General features: G+C 50.9%; 1 protein-coding gene across 2 annotated transcripts; it reads right to left on the bottom strand.

Annotated features, from left to right (window-relative positions):
- Window positions 1-738: 738 nt before the first annotated feature.
- On the bottom strand, window positions 739-24,870 carry PLEKHO1 (pleckstrin homology domain containing O1). 2 transcript variants are annotated; one of them, XM_054182849.1, is made up of 6 exons: window positions 24,463-24,870; window positions 23,500-23,637; window positions 10,544-10,684; window positions 8,963-9,067; window positions 5,152-5,253; window positions 739-4,665 (listed from the first exon to the last, which is right to left on the bottom strand). In XM_054182849.1, exons 1-6 carry the CDS (start codon window positions 24,490-24,492, stop codon window positions 3,892-3,894), a joined length of 1,290 nt encoding a protein of 429 aa, XP_054038824.1. In that variant the 5' UTR covers window positions 24,493-24,870; the 3' UTR covers window positions 739-3,891. The 2 variants fall into 2 exon arrangements, with proteins under 2 accessions (XP_054038824.1, XP_054038823.1); XM_054182848.1 differs by having other exon boundaries at window positions 23,500-23,646; window positions 24,463-24,860.
- Window positions 24,871-25,076: the final 206 nt, after the last annotated feature.

The raw sequence follows: 25,076 nt of genomic DNA, 5'->3' as shown, positions 1-25,076 counted from the left end.
TTCAATTAGAGAAAATAAGGGTGAGAATCGCTGTGTGTTCAGTGCCTTTGTTAGCCATTTATATGGCTAAATAGAGAATAAACTGTCGCTAAGTGTGATCTGTTGATGAATTGCACCCGCTGGGTGGGAGGAAATGGGCTCGGCCCACTTCTCCCTGCCCTCGGGAAGGGTCCCCACGGGGGGACCCAGCCACAGCTTCCCCGTGGGCTCTCCGCTTGGGAGCTGTGCTCAAGAAGGGAAGAAACAGCAGCGCTAACGTGACTGGCAGGTTTTCCATACACATGCCATTCTACCTCATAATTGGCTTTTTGTCTCTAATCCCAGAAGTGGGATTGACAGAGGGGAGGACTTTGCCAAATTTTAAATAAATAAAAAAAAAGAATAAAAAGAGAGAGAAGGGAGAAAGGGAGAGAGAGATTTCGATCCATTCAACTTGTGCAATGTCTAGAGTCAGAGGCTCCTGTTGTTGCAATGAGTTTATAGATATTCTTGTGAAGCATCTAATAACGCAGTAACACAAAGAACCCTCTACTTGGCCATGACCCAGTAATATACGGTGCTCGGCAGCACAGAGGCTGAGCCCAGGGTTGAAGTTTTCACAACTTGGTAATCAGACCCGGTTGGAGCCTGGCATTTCTGCCTTAGGAAGAATTCCACAAGTCGAGTTTAATTTTGTTTTGAATGAAAACAATGTAGAAATTGCCTGTGGAAAAAAGTGTCAGGCTTCTTGAAGGGGGGCAGTTGGTAAAACAAAGCATTTTATTTTGACTTGGAGACATTTTTAAGGAAAAATTCACATTTTGTATAATACAAAAATATTCCTAAGTGAAAAATATATGTTTTCTACTCTGAAATCTCACGGGCTTTTTTCTTCCTAAGTTATTCCTTTTCTCTGGACCCCGTCAGAAATGATGCTTTCTACAGGGAACATATTCTGAAAGAAAGTTTCTAATCAATTTTGGAAATAGTAAATCTTCCCAGGATCCCACTCAGCAGTGCTGAGCTGGGGTGGAGAGAAGGGAGGGAGAAGCCAACGCGTGGATCAGATGTGGGATCTTGTGTTTGAAAAATGGTCCGGAATCCCCTGTGGTGCTTGTGCTAGCCTGAGGCACTCTGTTCCCCGCAGGGCGGAGAAGAGCCTGGGGTAAGACAGGAGGAGTGGGAGAGCTGGACATCTTTAGGGCAAGAGTATGGCGCCGGGGGCAGAAAAGCGGCCGCTCCTGCTGCTGCGCCACAGCTTGGTACCCGGGCAGCGCTCTGCTCTCCAGCTAAGAAACGCTGCACCCAGAGCTGCGTCGCGCCTGGCCCTTTAGGTTTTCGGACTAGGAAATCGCCTCCTGGGTTTCGGCAGGATGAGAACTGCAATTCTTCCCAGGTTGGAAGTAGTTTTTTCCTCACTTCCTAAGTCAGCTCCACCATTTCCTCCAAATCTCGTTCTAGGTACAAAAAAGTAAGGCTTGCAGAGGTTGGTCCAAAGAGCAGAACTGGTCCCGCGTTTCTGCTCAGCTTGGACAAGTGTGTAACGTGTCCCTTTTCTCTGGACAGCAGAGACGTAAGGATGGCAATGCTGTGCCCAGACCTCCGGGTAATACCAGATGGGATTCAGGTCCATAATCCTGTGGACGCAGCAGTGAAATAAAGATGCCCTTGGCTACCTGTCTAACAAAAAAAGTCACTTGTTTCGGGTGACTGCTCAATGTTCCATCCCTGCCTCGAGCACTGTTTGTGCACTGTAATTCTTGTATTACCTTGTTGCTTGGGAAAGACTTGAGACCATTTAATGACCCCTGAACAGTTAGGATCAGGTGTATTTTCATGCTTACATTTTGACATCAGTCCAGGAGGCCAGTCACAACACATATCCATCCCAATGGAGTGCAATTCAAACCTCCACGTTTTTAGACTAGCTTTCTTATTTTGAAAACAAGGCTAATTTTAATGCTGAAAGTTGCATCTGGAAAATATTTGCATATTTTTCTTGTTCTCTTGATCAAAGAGCTGAGTGGGAAGGGTTATATCAGAGTGGCTCACATGCGTTCTTTTTTAATCTCTTTTAGGGATTCCGGTTTTCCTCTGATGCTTCCAAACAGATCCTTCAAGTGATAGAAAAGGTAAGAAAAAACATTGGAAAGAATAAAAATGCTGGAATACAACCCCGGAAAGTTGTCGCATGCAGCTCTGTGACAAAAGCTTAGGTGAATGAGTGATGCCTTTTCAAAACTGTCCTTTAAGAGCAGGCAAAGAGCTGTGCTGGAGTCAGCAACAAGTAAACGGTTGTTGGAAGGGACATAAGTTCGTAAATAATAAGATCTTCGGGAACGTAGTGCCAACAGTAATAACTCCACCAGTAATTCTAACAGGAGAGCGGGAGAAGGACTAATTAAAACAAACCAGAAATGCTTTCTTTGTAGTGCTGGCAACTATACATCAGCAACACGAGCCTGAATGGTAAAGCTGACCAGACACAAGTGAAAGTAACCAATCTCCTTTCCAAGGGAGGTCAACCATTAAAAGAAAATAGACAACACCAACTGCGACCAGGAAATAACTCTGTTGGTTTTAATATTTTCATGGATTATTTGCAATGTAGGTAAGGGAATTAGGTTTCCTTTTTTTTAAAAAAAAGTAACAGTTGGATGTTACCACATCAGTGTACGTTAAGCCCTGTGAGACATCTTAACATCCTCCTTTCTTGTCTTTCTGTTTAAAGGAGTGAAAACTGAGCCACCTACTTAGCAAAGTGCTTGGCATCACCAAGGTGAGGGTATTTGAGCTCTCTACAGGCTCAGCTTTCATTTCAGTAGGCCTGATTCTGATCTTAGGGGAGCAACAAGAGCTGCCTGTTGCAGTCTGGCTGGTAGAAACCGAGCCTGTGCACGCACGAGAGAACGGAATCAAACCCACCAAAACTACTTTTGGCTCTTGGTTTCCGGCTGTCGCCTGTACACAACCCTGATTTTTCCATTTGCCCTCAGCTCAAAGAAAAGGAAAAAAAAAAAAGAAATGAAAGTGGAAAAGCCAGAAAACAACCCCCTCAAACAACCCGTATGGGCTGTCTGTTAGATTCAAGGCTTTGATCCTCTATTTGCACAGAAAGGAAGACATTTAGCTGCTAACTCCCATTGCACGGGGCCAAGGGGGTTCTGTAAAGCATCAACGGACAGACAGGCTCAGTTTGGACACGGATTGCATACCTGTAGCCCTCCTTCTGGAGGGCTGTATATGTACCAGAAGAGTAAGAGCTGCCGACCCCAGGAGTTCACAAAAGGGACCTGTGCCAGGACAGAACCCCACTAGCCGCAGTCCAGCGAATGCCTCTGGTGACTTCCATCAAACTCCAGGTCAGCCTGAACTTCCAGGCATCTTCGAGACAGTTCCCAGATAATGGGGACTTCCAAGCATTGGCTGGTACGGACACCTTTTTTTTCTGTCATTTATTTCCAAGAGGACAGTGAGGGAACAAGACGAGATTCTTGGTCAAGGAGCTGTAATGCAGGATACAGCTCAGACATTAGAGCAGCAAAGCCAGGGCTTATACAGCGCAAGAGCATCTGTCCCCATCGTTATGCACGTGCTGCTCCAGGCATGCAGGGGCATTTTCTAGGAAACGGTGCTTTCGTCCGTCCTCCAAGCATGACAGAAGTTGGGGGCCCGTGGTGCAAAGGGTGCTCTTTAAAAAAGGAGGTATAAACTGTAACTGAGTTTATTGGAACACAGGGTTGTTTCGTCAGGGGATGCGGTGGAGGAAAGGAAGGGTTCAAGCTTAGAGAAGCAAATTTGGGTGAAACAGGCACCTTTTCACTCTTTTGAACACTGTAAATAATAATAATTAAAAAAAAGACCAAATGGCCGCCCTCCCCTGTCCCTCCCTCCCAATCCCAAGGCTTGCCTTCACATCATGCTCTTCCTGTACTGAGACTGTGAGCTCTGTTTGGGTTTTGAGTCCGCCTGCTGCAGTTCAAACTGTTTGTACAGGTCCCTCAACTCTTTGATCTCCTGCAACACCCTCTTGGCTTGGCTCCAGGTGGAGGAAGCCTCCCCCAGCAACCTCTCAGATTCCTGCAGGATCCTTTCAGAGTCCGACTTTGAAGATGATGAGGAAGAAGAGGTGGTGGTGGTGGTGGCGTTGGTGCTGGTGTTGGAATCCTTGGTCTTTCTCTTGCCTTCCCCATAGCCCTTCACCTCTGTCAGCAGTTCCTGAGTTTTTTCCAGTTTCAGTGCAACCAGTTCTTGTATCCGGGACAGCTGCTCTGGTTCTGCCGAGGCAAACTGAGCCTCCAGCCCCCTCCTCAGCACCGCCCGGTGCGTAGAAGAGTCCCGTCGAGACAGGATTTCTTCCATGGAGGCACATTTATTCTTTTCTGAATGCGAGAGCTTTTTGGGGACCTGTGGGGTGTACATGGTCCCTTTGTCAAAGGAGTCATTGCGCTGCCCAGATCTGTCCCATGAGGTCACCTCCCGTCTCGGGAGGCTCCCTGTCCGGCCTTTCTCTGATGACTTGACATTCTCTGAATCCGAGCGGCGCCGGCCAGCAGTAAGATGTGCCACTGACTTATCCAGATCCACTCGGAAACTCTCTTCGCAGGTGCTGTGATCCTCTGGAGAGGCGTCTTCCTCCTGGATCAGGTCGAGTGTCAGCATGCCATCAGAGGTTGAGGTAGATGCCTGAAGAAGCAGATGAAGAAGAGCTGTGTTATCATTGGAACCACATACTACTGTTGAGTGTCTCTCATACTGGAGATATGCATCACCTGGACCGGGATGCAAAGATGGACCAGGAATACTAGAAGTGTGACCTACTGACAGAGCCCCAGGTTCATAGCTGAGATGCAGATCAGCTGAATGGCCTTGGACAAGCCATCTACGCTAACTCATGACTGAGTTCCCCAGCCGTATGGCTAATTCTCCATCAGGAGCTTGAAGGAGCTTTTCATTTTCAGCATCAGGAAAATGGGTGTCAGTGATGGCAAGCTGCTGCTTTGCGAAAGGGTTTGTACAAGGTCTTCAAGAATGGAGGACAACCCTGGGTCTTTACAACAATTTTCAGTTCGGGCCAGAGCTCAAGCACCAGGTCTTCTTGCATTTGCTTATAAATGAAATAGTCGCAAGGGAATTTTACCTAAGCAGGTGTCTGGAATTTGTTATACATACCACAGCCATCAAATGTCCCCGTGTTGGAGGGCGTCGGGAGTGCTGTATTTTTGCTCTGTCGCGTGTCGGGTGGGCGAGGTAGCTGTCCTCTTCGACAGTAACCTAAAGTGGTGACAAAGGCTAGTTGAACACCTGGGAGCACAGGAAATATGAGCCATTCCTAGCTCCTGTAGCTGTAATCAGCCAGATGCACTGTGGCAGATCATTCGTTCCTCCAGGGTTCCCTTTCTCTTGTGACCTGGCTGTGTGCTGAGGGTGAACTTCTCCCACATACCTCTGGGACAGGGGCTGGACTGCTCAGCAGGCAGAAGCTGGGGTTGCAAACAGTGAGTCCTGAACTCACTGAGGATGCACAGAAGGAGATTTGCAGGTAGAGCCAGCAGGGAATGGCATGTGGGAACCCAGCCTTAGAAGAGTCTTAGAGTTTTTCCTTGGTGTCTCCCCTCTGTGCCTTGATGGGATCAGATCTACTTAAATCATTCCTGGCAATTATCTGTTGAATCTATGCAGGGAGAAAATTAGGAGAGCCAAAGCGCAGCTAGAGCTCAACCTAGCTACAGCTGTTAAGGATAACAAAAAATGTTTCTATAAATTCATTAACAACAAAAGGAGGATTAGGGAAAATCTCCCTCCCTTACTGGATGCAGAGGGAAACACAGTCCCAAAGGATGAGGAAAAGGATGAGGTGCTCAATGCCTACTTTGCCCCAGTCTTTAGCAGTGGAACTGGCTGTTCCCTGGGCACCCAGCCTCATGAGCTGGGAGACAGGGAGGGGAAGCTGAACGAGGTCATCACAATTAAAGAGGAAGTGATCAGTGACCTGCTACGCCGCTTGGATGCGCACAAGTCTATGGGACCAGATGGGTTACATCCAAGAGTGCCGAAAGAGTTGGCTCACCAAGTCGCTTTCCATGATCTACCTGAAGTCATGGCTAACTGGGGAGGTCCCAATGGACTGGAGGGTAGCAAATGTAGCGCCCATCTACAAAAAAGGCAGAAAGGAGGATCCAGGAAACTATAGGCCTGTCAGTCTGACCTCAGTAGCAGGAGAGGTCATGGAGCAGATCATCTTGAGTGCCGTTACAACTCATATAATGGACAAGCAGGGGATCAGGCCTAGTCAGCATGGGTTTATGAAAGGCAGATCCTGCCCGACAAACCTGATTTCCTTCTATGACAAAATGACACGATTATTGGATAAGAGAAAGGCTGTGGACATTGTCTACCTAGACTTTCGAAAAGCATTTGACACTGTCCCCCACAGAATTCTCATGGAAAAACTGTTGGCTCATGGCCTGGATGAGCATACGATCTGCTGGATCAAGCACTGGCTGGATGGGCGGTCCCAAAGAGTGGTGGTCAATGGAGTTAAATCCAGCTGGCGGCCGGTCACAAGTGGTGTCCCTCAGGGCTCGGTGTTGGGACCGTTTCTGTTCAACATCTTTATTGATGACCTTGATAAGGACATAGAGTGTATCATCAGCAAGTTCACAGATGACACGAAGCTAAGCTGGAGTGTTGATCTACATGAGGATAGGGAGGCTCTACAGAGAGACTTGGATAGATTGGACCGATGGGCCAATGCTAACGGTATGAGCTTCAACAAGGCCAAGTGCCGGGTCCTGCACTTGGGCCACAACAACCCCATGCATCGCTACAGGCTTGGGGCAGTGTGGCTGGAGAGCTGCCTGGCAGAAAAGGACCTGGGGGTTCTAATTGACAAGCGGCTGAACTTGAGCCAGCAGTGTGCCCAGGTGGCCAAGACGGCCAATGGCATCCTGGCTTGTGTTAGAAATAGTGTGACCAGCAGAAGGAGGGAGGTGATTGTCCCCCTGTACTCAGCACTGGGGAGGCCACACCTGGAGTATTGTGTCCAGTTCTGGGCACCTCAATACGAGAGAGATCTCGAGGTGCTGGAGCGAGTGCAGAGGAGGGCAACGAAGCTGGTGAAGGGCCTGGAGAATAAATCTTATGAGGAGTGATTGAAGGAGCTGGGACTGTTTAGTTTGAGGAAGAGGAGGCTGAGGGGAGACCTCATCGCTCTCTACAACTACTTGAAAGGCCATTGTAGAGAGGTTGGTGCTGGTCTCTTCTCACAGGTAATTAGTGATAGAACAAGAGGGAATGGGTTCAAGCTGAAGCAGGGTAGGTTTAGGCTGGACATTAGGAAAAAATTCTTCCCAGAAAGAGTGGTCAGACACTGGAATAGGCTGCCCAGGGAAGTGGTGGAGTCCCCATCCCTGGATGTGTTTAAGACTTGTTTAGATGTGGTGTTAAGGGATATGGTGTAAGGGAGAACTTTGTAGAGTGGAGTTGATGGTTGAACTCCATGATTCCAAGGGTCTTTTCCAACCTAAATGATTCTATGATTCTATGATTCTATGATCTGTTTGTAAAGATTTCAGTGACAGACTCTCCTTGAAGCAATCTATACCATTGTTTGCTATGCTGCTTTCTGCTCTACAGCTTTTCCTATGGTCTGACCTTCGTTTTCCTTCACTACAGGGTTTTGTGTTACCATCCGTGAGAACAAAGAGCATCACAGCAGTGGGCCACCTGGACTGCGGTAAGTTGAATGCGGATGAGATAGATCTGAGACAGATCTAAACTGAAGAATAGTTGTTATGAAGCATTAATGTGAGACAGCGTTGAAATGCTCTTTCAAACCGCAGCCCCGGTAGCGAGGGGCATAGCCTTCTCATGGCAGTTATCGTTCACTCTGGAATAAACTATGTGGGAATGCTCACACGGATCTAAACCTGGCCTCTGTCAGCTCAGCTGTGGTTGTAAGTGCACGCTTCGTCTCCAAGAGGAGGCTGAACTGATGCTGCTTTGTTCTTTTTTTCTAGTAGAAGCTGCTTTGCATAATTGTGGTAGTTACTTTGGGAGTGTCGTGCAGCAATAATGCCACCACTTTGGAAGTGGTAGGAGCTATGCTAGTTACGCGTTGTGTGGACGTGTTCTCAAGTAGGCAGGGCTATAGTGTTCAGGGCCCTCCTATTGCTTTCCCACAGTGCACTGATGCCTCATCTCTCTGGTTGTCCTTTCTTCACTAAATGGAGGGCCTGACTTGCCTCGACAGATATGCCACACAGTGCTCAGAAGGCATGATTAAACATTCCTGGTTTGACCCTTGAACAGTAGGAAAGGATCTGCAAAGTCTAAATGCCCAGTAATTCCCATTTCTTCAGCCACAGCAGTGGAAATGGGCCTGTCTCTTGAAGATGGTGATTGAGAGGGGAGGGGTAGGCGGGATGAAGATGGACTGAGGTGGGTTGACAGATGGTGCTGTGCTATTAGAGTGCTCTGAAGGTAGCGTGAGACTGTATTGGTTTTCAGTTAATTCCTTAATTCAGTTCCACTACTTAAAGCTCCTTTGCAAGCATGAGCACGCTGCATGTTCACCCAGGAGCAGCGGATGGGAGGAAAGTCTCTCCAAAGCCCCAGGAAACAGAGTCCCACCATCCCTGTGCTGGGCCCCAAAGTGAAGGCATCTCACTGGGGCCGGGTGTGCCAGGGAGTGGACAGGGCCCTGGCGGCTCCCCGTGCCTTCGCTTTGCAATCAGTGCTGCGTATTAATCCCGAGGCTGGGAGGATCACACTATCCCAGACCTCCAGAACAGCTCACTCCATGGGTCTTGGTGGCTGTGCTTGAGTGCAGTCCATAAAACCCCAATGGCTTTGCACTCCTTTTAAATAAGAAATGGAGAGGGTAGGAGGGGCTGCTGCTATCTCCAGCAGTCTAAAATCTTCACCCAAGATTAAAGTTGGGACAACAGAGCCTGGGTCCAGCCCTCAGGGTCCTGCTCACCTCATCTAAGATGCGGTTTTTAGCACGTGTGATTGCAGAGTTGAGGGCATTAATCCAGGACTCTTTCTCTTCTGGACTCACAGCCAGGAAGATCAGATTTGGTGCCTACAAAAGAGGGAATTCAGGTCAGTGCCAGTGACTAAACTCATACAGAGATGCTTTCACAGTGACCCTGCCCACAGAAAAGCTACACGGCCTTTACAGCTGGCTTGGCTCAGTGGGAAAACACGAAGCAGACCTGATCCGCCAGTCCTGCAAAACGGCACTGCTTTGCCACACACTGCACCTGGCCTCTCTGCTTCTTGGCAGCCCTTTGCAAAGCAGACCACGATTCCTCACGGTACCCAGCTTTCCAACCCAAAAGCTGTGTACCATATTTACTTCCCTCGTGGCTGCAGTTCCTCCTTCCCCCTCTTTGCCTTCCCACACACCAGCCTCGATTTTGCCCTCATCAAACGATGATGCAGCCTTTCTGTGCATCCGCCACTCACATACGATTTATCTGTTGCCACCTCGGACTTTGGCAGGGTCTGGTAGACAAGCGGCTACAGGAGGTACCCACAGAAGGAGCTGGATTTTCCATACTATGATATGTCAGATGCACACGGAGGGCAGAGCAGTTCTGAAAATATGGCGTGTAAAGGGGATGCAGGATCCTTAGTTTTGTTTTTTTTTAAAGTTAGATACTCAGTAGAAATTAGTTTTAGCCTCTACAACATTTTGTTCAGTCCTGTCCGTTGCTCACAGTGCTCGGGGACAGCGCAGCCGCTTTCCATTTTCCCCTTCTCTTCCCTTTTCGCATTCCCTGGTGTTATACAATCCCTCTCAAAGTGCGGGGCGGGCAAGCCTGGTTTACTGAAACAAGTCAGAATGAAGCGTGTAAATCCAGCTCACGTGTGTGGCTGTGGGTGGGTGCATCTGTGCCAGTAACAGCCCGCAGTTAGAGACTGTCTCTCTTTTTGCAGTGGGAACTGAGACCTTGTGGAAAGTCCTGCTCCTAGGTAGCAGAGCTCCCATTCTGGCACTTTTTTAGCCTTCCTCTGTGTGGAAGGGACCCTTGGGACAAATTCCTGTGCAGCTCTTTTGATACTGCCCAAATCTGGGCAGCAAACCCAAAGACCATCAGCATCCCTGCCTCCGCCCGTGAATTAACAAGGGCAGTCAGCTGAACCACAGCTGCCAGGAGTGGCGGCAGTAAAATGGCTTTGTCCTTCCTCCTGGCAAATGTTCTGATACCTTCCTTTCCCAAAGTCAGAATACTCTCAGGTGATCAGATGCAGAGATAAATGCTTGGTCATATTTACTTAGTACACCAGAGGCCTGAGTGCTTTCCCAGCAGAAACACTGATTCTCTCTCCATCTCTCACTGTTGCTATTGGTCCTGACGTGGTAAATGCACATTCATGTATTTTAAACCACGAGACACGATCAGGACTCCTACACAAGTGAGGCTATCCAGTTTGACCCCCCAGTTACTGTCTCAAACCCTCAAGCCTGGAGCAGTAACTGGGAGACAAGCTGGCCTGCACCAAGAGCTGACGGCTTTCTCGGGCTGACCGTGTGCGTGAGAGCAAAGCGTACCGTGTTCCCAGGCTGTCTGGAGTGGGCGAGGGTAAATTTGCTGTGGTTCTTTTTGCTTCTGCTTTTGGACTTCCTGAGCTCTTCACATTTCTCATAATCACTCAGGTCAAACATTTCCTGTATGTTTTTTTCATCTTTTACCTGCAAAAAGAAAAATAAAATTACAGCCTTTGCAGATGTTGGACAGAGAGGCAGTGACAGGGCTGCTGCTCTGAGCCAGCGGGGTGGCTGCACAGGGGCTCTGAAGGTACAGAACGTGGGCTGGAGCCTCTGGTGGGTTTTGTGGTCCCTGAAACACTGTGCGAGAGTCGTCCACCTTAAGGCACAAATGCAGTAATGGCACTATTAGCTGGGGAGCGCTACACTTGGGTTTGCGGGGGAGAAGCAGAGATTTTCAGCATGATAGTTTTGACTCAAGTCTCTTCTGGAATGAGGGGGACATATTTAGAAGGCTAACTTGAAAATCACAGTCTCCTAGGTTAATTCCTGCCTTGTTATGGATTCCTTCGGAACTTGACTGCTTCTCCCACCCCTGAAGTTACTGGGCTTGGGCTGAACTGACATGCAGGTGTGACCAGACACAGTGTTAATGCTTGTGGACCGCCAAAATGAACAGGATTTACTCCAGCAGCAAGAAGAGGACACTGTCAGCGAGGAGGAGGTTCCTGCGGAGGCAGGAGATGCTGGGAGGAGGTTCATCTGCTGATTAAAAGGGGCAATCATATTAGCGCTTGTTGCTTTTCTGGAGACATCATAACAAAAGTTTGAGGGATAAAAATTAGCACTTCCTATTTTTAACCTGGTGGTATTACTGAAGGCTGTGCTGACAGCTGATTTGGGGGGTGGATGAAGCACATCCAGTCCCAGATTACTGACACGACACGTCTGCTGCTCTCCCCCGCTGCTGAGCCTCATCCCCTGGGAAGGGGCTATGGGCAGAATTCATTCAGGCCCCAGTGATGGCCCAGGTCATGGGTTTTGGTCTGGCAGCTGCTGGGTGGCCAGGCCCCCAGAGACCTTCGGCAGCCAGGGGATTCACGAAAGGTTTCAAGAAGGAGGAGAGTGCTAGGGCTTGGCCTTCAGAGGCGCAAGCACTTCCTGGTTGTCCTTTAGAGAGCCATCGAGTGGCCACTTGGCAGCTTTTACATCTCACTTTTTCCAGGTCTGTTTCCCAAGACTTCCTCTATTGGCCCTGGTGAGACAGGCACACAGCTATGGATAAATACCACAGAGGCTTAAATTAAAGATGTGACTTGCGCAGGGCTGCGAAGGCTGTGGCTGAGCTGGGGAGGAAGCCAGGGTTCTTGACACTGCCCCATGACAGACAGACCCCTCACCTGAAGGTGCTGTCACTCGGGGGACACTTGGAGCAAAGAAGAGAATGCAGAGCCTGTCTTCTGCCTCCCCCCTTTAGTTTTGTATGGCCTTCCTTTTCATTGCTGTTTTTAACGTTTTTAATCCTCACATCCCATTTCTACAGCAGGGCAGCTCTACTTGTTCCATGGTAAACATGAGCAATGTAGGTAACTGGGATGGAAAAGAACTTGGTTTTGCGTGTCCGCTAAGGACAGAACTGTAGCAGGCTCAAATCCATGTGAATCTGCTTAATCCGACTCCAGTCGGGGTCATTACAGGCTGGGATCTGAGTTTGAGTAACTCAGGTGCCGGAAAGGCAGACGGTGATGAGGTCTTAGCTCTTGGATTTCTTGAAAGGACTCCAGCCCATTTAATATGTTTCCTCCCTAGTTTTGGGAAGCACTGAAGGAATTCCCCGTGATGTTTTCAATAGAATTTAAACGAAGAGGCTGACTAAAATGCTGTAACCAGCTTTCTAACCAGAGACAGAGATAAACTGACCATCTGGCCTTGCATAATGACTGCAGTTCCCCCTCTATCCTTTTTCCCTTCTACCCCCACAGTTTGTCTTCACGAACTTGGTGGCAGACACTGTCCACAGCTATTCCTGGAGCCCCAGAAGCTATTGCTTATTTCTGCTGATGACAACAGCCACTGTGTATGGGCTGTTACGAACAGATATGGAAATGTCTCTCACAGATAATGTCTATCTATGTATCGTCCCTGTGCCTTTCTAATCGGCTTTCCTCTCTTCCCAGTAACACCCTGCAATCCACCTCTTTCCAAGAATCTTGGCTGAATTCAGCCTTATTCATTTGCAGCAGGAAAAGCCGATCCCCTCTGAGCCCCCAGCTGTGACACAGCGGCAGAGACAGAAGTCCTTACTCCAGATGTTTGCTCATGTAGGTCACTGGGACTTCCCCGGCCCTTCCCTCTTTTCCCAGACACGCAGAGCCTGCACCGTGAGCTCACGGGAGCTGGGACTCAAGTATCTTGCCTCTAGGAATGTCTCCCGGAGGCTGCAGAGAGGATGGGTGTAATCGGTTCAGATAAACACCCTTCAGGTGTAGCTCGTCCTTTAGAAGACTTGAACTGACAAATGCCAGGGCTCTAACCCTGTGCTTGTCTACCCACGACACAGACAGGAGACCCTGCTGCACAGATGGTACATCGCTTTCACCAAAATGCCGTATGTGTGCATAGACCAGTTATAAAATGCTTAAGAACTGCGAATAAGCAACATCTATTTGCATTAAAAGGATGATGGTGGTGTCCCGTTTCTGCATTTCAGAGCAGGTGGTCACGTCCAGCCCCCCACAGGTAATTTGGGGAATGGGTGTACATGTGGATACCATTAAGGATGTGGGCATACCAAAGGGTCTGTCTGCTCTTCAGCCAGTGCTGCAGTGCAGGCAGGAAAGGCAGGTTTGTGCTCACTTGGAATTGATTCCCTCCTGTGCAGAGCCTTGGTAGTATAATGAGGCCATAAAGTGAATGGGGCCGTAATTTAGTCATGTGAACGTGGCTTTGTTCTGCCTTGGTGGTGGGAAGAGGTCTCAGCATCAGCCCAAAATGGGCTCCTCTGCGGTGACGCAGCAGCAGCGATTGCGCGGGGCATGGGAAGGACAGCAGTCGTGTCTCACAACGGGCATTGCCAACTGATGTCCCCTCTCTCCCCCACACTGAGACATGCAGGCAGAGGAGTAAACAGCAGGGCAAAATAAGAGAGCATTCAGTGTGTAAACAGTGAAACGAGAGGAAGGAAGGTGAAAGGCAAAATTCAAAAGTACCAGCCAGATCTTTTGTCCTTTGTGGGAGGCTGCTCAAGCCAAGAAGAGGGAGGAGGTGGGCATGAATTACAGAGCAGAGGCAGGAGAGGATGAGCACTCAGAGGCTGAGGACAGTCATGCAGCCCGTCCTTGGTAAAGAAAAAAAACAACCCTTAAAGACCCACAAAGCTGCTGGAACCGCATGGTCAGTGAGCCTAAATCCTGGTCACCTACGTCAACAGGTGGGTGACAAACCTGCAGGGTGTCTACTCTCCTCCACATTTTCAGCGAGATTGGAGCCATGCAAATAAAACCCTTCAGGTTTTGCCAGCAGAGCGTTTGGCTCGATGTCTACCCAGCAGCGTAAGCTCTTTGGGCAACATTTTGGAGACCTTTGGGAGGAAGGAGCCTCAGGTGTCAGTTCTCAGTAGGAGGGAACGAAGCACGATTTCTCTGTCGCCTGCTGTGATTTGTAAAGGAGTGGCAGGGGCAGCACAGCAGCATTGACCTTCATTTATGTCAGGGTGACCTACCATGGCTCCTCATGCACCTAGGGTGCTCTGAGTGAGGAGTTAATCCTAGTGATGGAGATTTACTATGACCATTACATCTGACTGTTTGTTTTCTTCTTCTGTGCTGAATATAGATTGAACTTAGATTTTTGAAAGTCAGGGCTGATTTTTAGTCTCAGACACCAAACTTGAAGCTCTTTAAGAAAAGGTCTGGGTTCTGGAAAAGGCTGAGCATCTCCTCTGGGTACAGTCTTCAGTCTGGTTCCCCATCCTCAGCCAGTTTGTCTCTTGCTCTCTAACTTGCAGGAAAGACAGCTTAAACAGGCTCTCCAAGGCCTGACAGTTCCTCTTTTCTACAGCTTCTTTTAGGGAGTCAAGAAAAAGCAGAATCTTCCCTGTCTGGGGCAGCGTATCCTCTCCTGTCCATGCACACCTGCCTGCGAAGCAGCTGGGGCTCTGCAGATGTGGGTATTTTTTGGATCCTCTGCTTTCATTAACCTTTCTTGAGGTCTCCCACGCTCTAGTTTGAGGCTGAGAGGTATCAGGGACTGCTTGGCTCAATCCGCTAGGCAGGGAGAGGCCTGGATGGTTGATTTTGGCAAAATCACTCCCAGCTGGGAGGTGGCCAGCAGGTCTTTCCTTCCTCACAGCTGCTGAGTGCCTGGCATGCAGCGAGCTGAGGGACCTCAGAGCCTCGTGGGCAGGTAGGTCTTGTACTCCTTGCCCTTCAGGGAAGCTTTGGATTGAAAGGATTAAGGTAAATAAATCCAAGCAGTTGCTGCCATGGCTGTCTCCTGGCTTTGCTGTCCGTACTATACCTGCTCTAGGCAGACAAAGCAATTTCTTGTCCTGGGGCTCAGTCTGGCTCCTCCCCATGCTCCCAGAAATCATAGAATCGGTTGGGTTGGAAGGGACCTTTAAAGGCCACCCCCTGCCCTGGGCAGGGACACACACCTTCCATCCACCAGCCCAGGCTGCTCCAAGCCCCGTCCAAGCTGGCCTTGAACCCCTCCAGGGATGGGGCAGCCACAGCTTCTCTGGGCAACCTGCGCCAGGGGCTCACCACCCTCATTGTGAAAAATTTCTTCCTTAGATCTAGTCTAAATCTTCCCTCTTTTAGTTTAAAGCCATTACCCCTCATCCTATCGCTCCCCTCCCTGATCAAGAGTCTCTCCTCAGCTTTCCTGGGGCCCCTTTAGGTGAGCTACAAAATGCTTCCTGTGTTCCAAGTAGGCCAGGTGAGGGAAGGGAAACTGAGGCACACAGCAGGAACCCAAGATGTCCCCCACCACCTAAGACAAAGCCGGGTCCCTAAAGCAGGGAACGTTAGACCCTGGAGCCATTAACACCAGACAGTCCCCGCACCCCCAGTGGCAGCTGCCACTGTTCGGGGTATAGCCACACGACAGGCAGCCATGCGGCCAGCGGCTAATCTGGGCCTGCAGTCAGCGGGGAGATGTGCTGAGGCTGACATTGCTGGCGCGCTGCTGGAGTTGAAGGAGGGAGCTGCATTCCTCGGATGCCTCGCCCCCGCAGCTGCTGCCCACCAGGGCCAGCCCGAAGGGACGCCGGCCACCACGGCACTGTGAGACCTGGCGATCCTGTGCAGACGTAGTGGGTCAGAGCACCAGCCGTGGCACCCAAAGTACCTTCTCTCAAAGGCTTGGAGAGCTCATTTCTAGCCTGGCAGCTAGTCATGCTTCCAAAGGTCTGTCTTCTCCAGTGCCAATGCTCCGTCGCAGCATTCTGGCAACGGGAGGATCCCTAATGGGTTTTAAATTAACTGCCCCTTGGTTGTCTTGCTGATGGAGAGTTAAAATTTCCTCCCTCATCAAGTTGTCACCTGCAGCAACTCCAAACCGCCTTGATTAGGATCAGGGCTGGGTTCTGGGGCCAAAGCAGGAGCGCAGCGGAAGGACAGTCACACTAGGCAAAGTTCTGTGGTTTTCCTCACATTTTTTTTGGTGGAGATTTGCCTGAGCAGTTCCCTGTTGAGATGTGGCATGCTCAAAGCAAATGCGGAAGGTGCAGAAAATCACAAGACACCAAGTGTAACGTATCCACGAGACATTCAAGAGGTCAGAATGTGGCTCGGGGCGTAACAAGAAACCTGCAGATTCTCAGCAAGGCTGAATATCCAAACATGGACAGTCTCGGGGCCAGCGTCAGCCAGCATGTTCCTCTCTCAAGCTGAGAAAAAAGTTTCACTTCCTCAAGCCGAGCGGTTCTACCAGCTAGCAAGGGACAGAAATTTCTGCAGACCTTAGCTAAAATCAGGCTGTCGCCAAGATGGAAATCCATGCATGTGTCCAACACTGGCTCCGGCAGTGCCGGGAAGCAGCACTGGTGAGGGGACTGGCAGGTGAAGGGGGAGACCTGAGCTTAATGGCCTGTCCTGTCACTGGCTCCCCGTTGTCCTCGGTTCCCTGGCTGCACAAGGGAGGTAACTGTGTGGTTCTGGTCTGCAAGTGAACTAGAAGAAATACAGGGAGCGCTGGGAGAGTTTCACATAACAGAGACCTACAAAATGCTGTGGGCACGGGGTAAAAAGCCAGGTTGGATGGGGCTTGGAGCAACCTGGTCTAGTGGGAGGTGTCCCTGCCCAGGCAGGGGGGTTGGAACTGGGTGATCTTTAAGGTCCCTTCCAACCCGAACCATTCTATGATTCTAAAATGGTCTGTGTACAGTGGGACACTGCAGGTGGTCCTCTTTTTCCTTCTTTAGTACCAGTTAATGCGCACGTGTGGAGAGAAGATGGCGATGTAGAGCATCAGTGCAGCCACCAGTGCAGCAGGACCCTGGTTTCAGGCAGAGCCTCCGGCCCTTGGTGGAACAGAAGTGGCAGTGCCCCAGGAGACTGCCCCCCCCTCTGCACACCTGCATTCTGAGGGGGAGGCTGCACCACGAACTTGGTGGCTCAAGGGCACGAGCAGGACCTTCCAGGCCTTTCACTGTCAGATTGCTGCCCTGAGCTAATGGGGGAACGGCAGCAGAACGTTGCTATCTACTCCACTCCCTTGCCCCAGAGAGTCATCAGCCAAGGCTACTAGAAATACAGGTCCCTGAGAACCGACTGGCCCCTGAAGCTGGAACCAGCTCTTCTGCATCACAGTGCTGTACTGGAATCCCAAGGCCGTGCTGCCCCGTCTCACCAGCTACCTCTGTTGCAGGGAAAGGGAGTCAGTCTCTGTGTCGTTTCTGTCTAAGTGTTCTTTGACCCTCTCTCTGGTTGTGCAGGACGGTGCCATTGAGGCAGAAAAGAGCCTCGCTGAAGGTGTAGAACAGAGGTTGGCCCAGCAGGAGAAGGCAGGTGGAAGGGAAAAGGCTGTCTTAAAAGAGCTAGAGCAGGAGAGGTATGGAAGGGGCAGAAGGGACCTTTTTTATCAGGGAGGGGAGCCATGGGACGAGGGGCAACGGTTTTACGCTGAAAGAGGGGAGATTGAGATGAGATGTGAGGAAGGAATTCTTGGCTGTGAGGGGGGTGAGCCCCTGGCGCAGGTCGCCCAGAGAAGCTGTGGCTGCCCCATCCCTGGAGGGGTTCAAGGGCAGGTTGGACGGGGCTTGGAGCAACCTGGGCTGGTGGGAGGTGTCCCTGCCCAGGGCAGGGGGTGGCACTGGATGGTCTTTAAGGTCCTTTCCAACCCAAACCACTCTGTGATTCTATGATACTTTCCGCACCTACCAACCGCAGACATGACAGAAAACATGGCCACCCCACACACAGAGGCATTCCCCAAGTGCAAACGCACACCATGAAGCGTCACCACAGTACCAAGTACGTGAGCAGCACATGCACAGAAACACCGCAGGTACTTTACAGGCTCCATCACACGCATGAACCACGTATGTGAATTCCAGAGGCTCCTTTGAATGCGGGCACACACGCACATACCCCTTGCAGGCAGAGAGGGAGTTGTGCCGTGTTTGATGGTGCTGTAACAAATGGGGAGCGAGAACAGACTACTTTTCAAGTGCTCTTGTGCTAATTGAGTCGATGCTTTTGGTAGCAAACAAGAAAAGGCTTAAGGAAGCCCTGAGAAGCATTTCCTCATTAACATCTCGTCATCACAGAGTCCGTTCATGCTGTCTGGACAGCCCTGGGCTTCCTGTCAGGAAGTGGTAGGAGCCCAGCTGTGTCTGTGTTAGTCTGACTGCTACTCCCAAGTGCAAAGCAATAACAAAGCTGTGCTAGAAACAAGAGAACAATTACCAGAAATTTGCAAGAGGGGGAGGGAACCGGTGTGGTGGAGAGCAAGGGGAAGGAATGCAAAAATGATCCTCGGAAGGTGTTCTTGCGCTTAGCAGAGCTCAGCGCACTTCAGCACATCTTGTCGTGCGTGTTTCTGCCCTGAATGCTTTTTTTGGCTGATGACCAAATGCTAAATAACGAAGGGGTTTTTTGCATAAGTTCACAGGGTTCAGCTTGCAGCAGGGGTGCAGAGCTGTGCCGGCTTGGAGCCCCTGCCTGAAGGAGCTCTGTAAGCCCCAGCTACCGCTGTGGTGCACGGCTGGAAGAGCAAAAGGTTCTAGGTGTCAGAGCAGGTTTCACAGCTTCCAAAGGTTGATGCCCTAATGAAAGAATGTAGCTCAAATGCCCTGTTTGCATTTTCCAGGTGTATCAGCTGGGCTGATAAAAATATATTTCCTCTCCTTACAGACTTGGTTTCTGCCAGGGAGAAAGCCCAGGCTTCTATCAGGCGTTCACATCTTCTCCTAACCAAAATAAATAAACCAGGGCTAGTCTCTAACCTGCAAGCCCAGGTCCTATGTAGGCAAGTGAAAAAGCACACGGATTCCCAGCAGGAATCGATGTGGATATCGATGGGATTTTGGCAGTCTGTGGGGGTTAGCCTTTTGGAAACCTGTCCCTTCAGCCCTTCCAGATATCAAACCAGTGCTCAGCTCCCAGCAGTTTTACTGCTCCGCGTTGTCTTCATGCAGCATCATTACCTGCCCTGAGCTGACATCTTTCCCGAGGGATCCCACAGTATGTGACATACAATTCCCCCTTCCCAGGCACCTTGTGCCTTAGCGAGATGAGTATTATTAGCCCTGCTTTCCAGATGGAGAAATTCAGGCAAAAGTAAATAAATGTCTGGTTTGAATTCATTTAGTGAGTGTGTGGCAGAACTGAGGGCAGCATCCAGGAGTCCTGGTATTTAACCCCTTCTCCTGCGGCACTCTGAGCTGACAGGGGGAGGCCAGGAGCCCTGCGTTAACCGCTGAACAGCCTGCCTTCCGTTCTAGAGCAGCCGCTGAGCCTAAGAGGAGCCGACAAGCAACATCGAGGTTAATATGAGAGTTAACTCCTAAGTTCCATCCACCAAATCCACGTTGCTCCGATGGCTTTGATGGAGCAAAAATAATTTATAGCACAGGAGGACTTTGATCTTTTGCGGAAACAGACAATTGAGTCTCCTCTCCCATCACTGCAGAAATTGGGCTGAGATTCAGCCTGTCTAGTGGCCATTTCCACTGGGGTTTTCGGTTCCCGTCTCCTTAGGGTCTCCACTATCTAATTCTCTCTCTGGCTGCATCCAGTGCCTGCCCCATCAGCCGCACCGGTGGCATCAGGGGTTCACAACTGGAGACCCTTTCTCCAGGGCAGTGAAGAGCCTCTCACACAACTCCATTTTCTCCACTGGGCATAATCCCGTGTGTGAAAAAAAGCACAAAAGAGGCTCCATCCTGTTCTGATTGACAAATCCCAATATATTAAGCTATTTGTGGGAGCTGCAGGCACCTGCTGCCAGGGAAGGGAGCGTGTAGAGGGAGCCTCGTGCTCCGGGAGCAGAGCTCTGAAACACGCGCTGGGACCTGTGGACAGGAGGGAGTGCGGGGCAGATCTCCCCAGGGCAGACCTCAGCTCAGCTCTTGTTGGTATGTGATGGCCTGGCTTTGCTGGGGAATAAGGTCCAGTCAGTACCAAAAACCCGTGCCGTGTGTTAAAAGACCTGTCTGTCTTTGAACAGAAAGTCTTAAAAAACACAAGTGAGCGGCAGCCATGCCGAGCGTGTGCCCTCCGTCGGCCCAGGCAGACGCGAGCAGGCTCCCCCCGTCTGCCATGGCCAGGGGGCTGCAGCCACCTCCTATATTGAGATTCCCAGAGATGCCGGACCTGGCGACACAGGCACATTCTTCATTCCTGCAGACGCACAGAGTCACTTCAGCACACATGCACGCAGCCAGATGTTACCTCTGCAACCACATTTCTACACAACCACAGATTCTTCCATATAAAGACATAGGCAGTCACTGCTGCGTGTTATTTATGGTCTTTCACACACGTAGAGCCACAGTGCTGCTTCAGTTGCACATGCACTAGTTTTTTTCCCCGTAAAGAAATATGCTCACGCTCCCTGAAACAAACACAAGTGCTCCTTGTTCAGAACTAGCACCCGCACGGCCCCTCGGGGAGCCTCATCCCTCTGGGCTCAGAGCACACAGATATTTGAGCGGTGGCTACCTGGGCGTATTCGGGAGGGAGGGATGGACAGACAGACATCTTTGCCCTGCACATCTTCCCTGGTGTTGATTCCTGTATGAATGCTGTCTCAGGCTTCCCTGCTCCTTAGCCAAGCAGAGCCTTTGCTCTCGATTTATCCTCCAGGGTTCAAATAGTTGGGGTGCTCGGGAGAGACACAGCCACCCACCCGGCAGCATGGGGTGTCCGGGACACCCCAGCCGTACTGCCACCAGCGGCAGTCCAGCTGGTGACTTCAGGGTGGCCAGGATTTTGGAAAACACTCTTGTTTTCCCAGGCAAGATGCAGAGTACTTCCCATCAAAGGGAGGGCTGAAACACTGCTTAAGGGAGTGTATTGTGCCACACAGCATGGCTTTGCTGTCCCGGACGGCGCTGCGCAGGTCTGGGCTGCAGACGGAGCCTCTGGGAGTGTCCTCCAGACAGGGCAGCTCCTCCAGCCCTGCAGGAGTTTGCTGCAGGGAGCCCGGCGGCTCGGCTGGCCCCCTGCGTTAGGAGCAGGCACCGGGGTGTATCTGTAGTGGGTACTTCAGAGGCTGCTCGGGGCTTACGGGCGCCAAATCGCTCTCTGGGAACCCTTTCCGCCTCCCCAGCGAAGGTTCTCCGAGGAGGCCCTAAGCCTGGGCAGAACGCATCCCGCGGGCTCAGGCGGTCAGTGCAGCCTGGGTGGCAGTCCCCGTCCCGTCACACGCTGTGGTGACAGCCGCTCGTCCTGCCTTTGCTTCAGCAGGGACAAGTTTCTCCCTCCGCCCACCCATATGGCCCCTTCCCCATGGAATGGTGGTGACAGGGACCCTGAGAAGTTCCCGTGACTGTCTCTAACTGTCCCCAAACCCCCCCACACAGCCTCCCTGCCAACTCTGCTGTGAATTACAGTATTTTTCAGTCACATTGCTGATACTGCACCTTCAGACCTGCCTGTGGGACTATTCAGCATCCTGCTAACACTGTTCAGCATCTGCCCAACCTGCCGTTGATTTACCATTACAGAGACGACCAGTCCGGCCCATTCCCAGTCCTTTCCCAGCAGTTCCAACTGTGTCGGCACAGTCTGATCCAAGCAGGCATCTCCCCTATCATTTGGACTTGGTCATGGTTACTTCTCTTCCAGGTCCTGGCTCAAAAAGTACAAGCTCCAGCTCCATACCCATTAACTGGGCTTAAGCTTATGTTTCTGTTCAGGCATGTGCTTCAGTGCCACCTTGAATCGGGGCCCCAGTACAGCAGAGCCATTGACCAGGACTGGTAGAACGCAAGGCAGCAGGTAAAATCCTTCCAGCCATGTAATCTGTCTGTCTAGCACTTTCTAAACTCTGATCTGTGGCCCCAGAGGTACGTGAGCTGCTTGTAAGAGTCATGGAAGACAAACAGGCCTGCGGTTGAGAAATACACGCTGTACAGTCTGCGTTACTGCGGGGAAAGAGAATGACCCCAAATGAAAGGAGATTTTTGCCACTCGCTGTGTACCTCTTGTGTCCATCTTTCCGTCCAGCTTTCCCCATCCATAATGTATCCATAGCTTCATCATAAGTTTAGTGCCTCATTACCACCAGGGTTGCATACACTCTCTAATCTTACTCCTTTACATCTCTCTACCTGAACCCCCAGCCTGCAGCCAACATCTATTCCCCACTCCCGTGTCGCTCTCCAGTTCTGGAGCAGCCAAGGGATCAAGGGAGTGAGCTGTGAAATGCCAACACATGGCTAAGCGGGACCTGCGCTGTCAGTCTGCTTTTAGGCTATTTCTGTGTTCTAATAACCCCTGATCCATCTGCACTTCGCCATGCCCCGTGATTCAATTAGCCTCTAAATCAAATTATGCTTGGCGCTTTGGACCCTGTTATGTCTCCAGATCCTAAACTGATAAAGCTGGCCCAGGTAGCCATGTGTCTGAGCAATGGGCCACCTGGCAGTGCCCGTCAGGGAATAACCTCCACTTATGGGAGGAAACCCATCAAGACCCAGACCCAGATCCATGTTTTTGCCCCAAATTCCCTGTCCTAACACCAGCCTGACTCCAAACAGCCCCCGTGCCTCTTCTTTGGGCACAACTCTCACTAGTGCCAGCGATGGGTTTGGAAAGGGTAATCAGAGGGAGGAGTGCTGTTGCCTGGGGATTTCTTCCTGATGAATTTATCAAGACAAAAACTAAGAGGGGGAGGCTGCACAAGGACAGCCGGATCCCAGCCTGCCCGAGCCCGCGCCGCTTAGCCTGATAGTCATATCCAATTAAGTCTAATGTAAACACCACATTAAACCCCAAACCCCAGCCTATGTTGGGCGGAGATGAGGGGGAGGAGAGGGGGCACGTTTTTCAACAAGGTGTTGAATCCATGGTTAAATTCCCCCATTGTCCTCTTGCGGTGTGGTTCAGGCAGAAAAAAATACAAGAGATAAGGGACTGGATTCCCGCTGGGAGACCAGAGTTATTCCCAAATAGAGCAGTGCAGCAGCTGGGAACAAGACTACTGTCGAACTTAATGCCGGAGGACAGGCACAGAAGGAAGCTGGCACGGCCGTTTCACCGCGGCGGAAAGAAGGATGAGGGTTTTAACTCTCGCTAAGTGAATCCCTTCATGTGTCCAGTGCTGGGAAAATGTCTCCCAGCCGGAGCTGTCTGGGAGAGCCGCTGTCGGAGCCGACACACCAGCCCCGGCCAGGTTTCTCCGGGGCCAACTCACGGAGAAGAGAAGCCCCCGAGAAACCTCCTGGAGCCCGGCTGGCGATGGAGAGGCGATGGAGGGGCTGGGGAAAGGCTGGGTCCTCTCAGCGTGCGCTTTTCATCTGCAAAGGGGAGGAAAGGGGGGATGGGAAAGGAAAATGAAACCGATCCTACCTCCTTCTCTGAGATGTAAAGCTGATCTCCCTTCAAAACCACATAACGGTTTTTCCAGATTTCCCTAAAAATGCCTTTCCCGCAAAATTTCCGCACCCAGCCGACCTTCTCTGGCTGCACAGATTGCTGGTTTCCATCCTGTTGCCCCTAACACAAAGACAGAGGGAAAAAAATGGGGGAAAATGGTATTATTCTTGATTTTACACTCCTCTTCTCCCCCCCCTCCCTCTTTGCCCAACTTTCGCCTCCCCCTCCCTCCGGCCCCTCTCCACCGAAGCTGGGACTGAGGGACTTTGCTCGATCCGCTCTACATGGATTTTTCTGCTGCAGACACGAAGCAACAACAATAATAGCGAGGGGACGATGCAAAAATCGCAGGCAGGGCTTCACTCTGGCATTATATAAGAAAGGCTGTTATGTTATATTCGCCTCATATAACGCGCATTGGAAAGAGGAGCAGGAGCGTGTTGGGGAGAATTTAAACTGGCTGATTTTTTTTACTGCAGTGAAAATTGCATTTTTGAGCCTTTTATGAACAATTCATCCTAGAGGTGAAGTCTATGGCTGGGTTTATATTTAAGATTTCTGCATAGGCAGCGATAAGATCTCTGGGCGCAGCAGACACACGCAAACGGCACAGAGCAGAGAGCGACAGATTGATGGTGTCTCCAGATTTTATCGTTTCCTTGTGATCAAAAATGAAAACTGCCTGCCTACATCGCTCCGCACGAAGCGGCGAGTAGTATCTCCCGGCAAATTGAAGAGGAAGGAGAGGCGCTGGGCAGCGGGAGAGAAGGAGAGACGGGTGCTGGGTCTGGGTTTGTTTTGATCCGGTTGGGGTTTGGGGTTTTTTTTGCAAGGCAAAACGAACAACTGGAAATCAAGAGACAAACCCCCCTCCCCAAAACATCCGGGAGCCTCCCTTACCCCACCCTGCCCCAACGAAGAACTGATTCCACTCACCCTTTTTGCAGAATTATTTTTTTTCATCATTCCTTAGTGTGCTGCGCTGGAGGGAGATGGGGGGGGGGGATGAGAGAGGGGCTCCCGGCGGCCTCCTCTTGGGGAGAGCGCGGCTGGGAAATACACAGCTACCTCCTCTTCCTCCCTCTCTGCCTTCACCCTTTGTAGATCACAGACGCTCTCTAGTTACATGGAGACCAGCCCGCCTCTGTAATACATCCTCAGCCATGCAGACACAGCGTCCCCCCCCACCAGCCGCCGCCACCACCACCATCACGGAGCTCGGGTGGGCTTGCACTGGGCTGGCCTGGGCTCCCGAGCTCCATCTATAGCCGTGCGCGTATGACGTCTGGGGTTCACAATAAAGGGCGAATCGCAGCCCATGAGGGTTTTTCTTCTTTGTTTCTGACTCGATGCGAGTGGCTGGATGCGAGTGTTGTTGAGGCTGGGGTCAGCGGGGGGGGCGGCACATTGTCAGATGCGTGTCCCCTCCCGCAGTGTCCCAGCCACATTCCTGGCTGTGGCGCGGGTCACTGCAAAACTTCCCGGGAGGTGGAAAAGTGGCCAGGTGGCAGCGGGAGGGTTTTCTGCCAAGAAAGTGGCTGAGCGTTTAG

This window comes from Rissa tridactyla, chromosome 23 (genome assembly GCF_028500815.1).
Source record: "Rissa tridactyla isolate bRisTri1 chromosome 23, bRisTri1.patW.cur.20221130, whole genome shotgun sequence".
Lineage (NCBI taxonomy): Eukaryota > Metazoa > Chordata > Aves > Charadriiformes > Laridae > Rissa > Rissa tridactyla.
The sequence above is the reverse complement of the archived record's forward strand: the minus strand, read 5'-3'. Positions and strand labels throughout refer to the sequence as shown.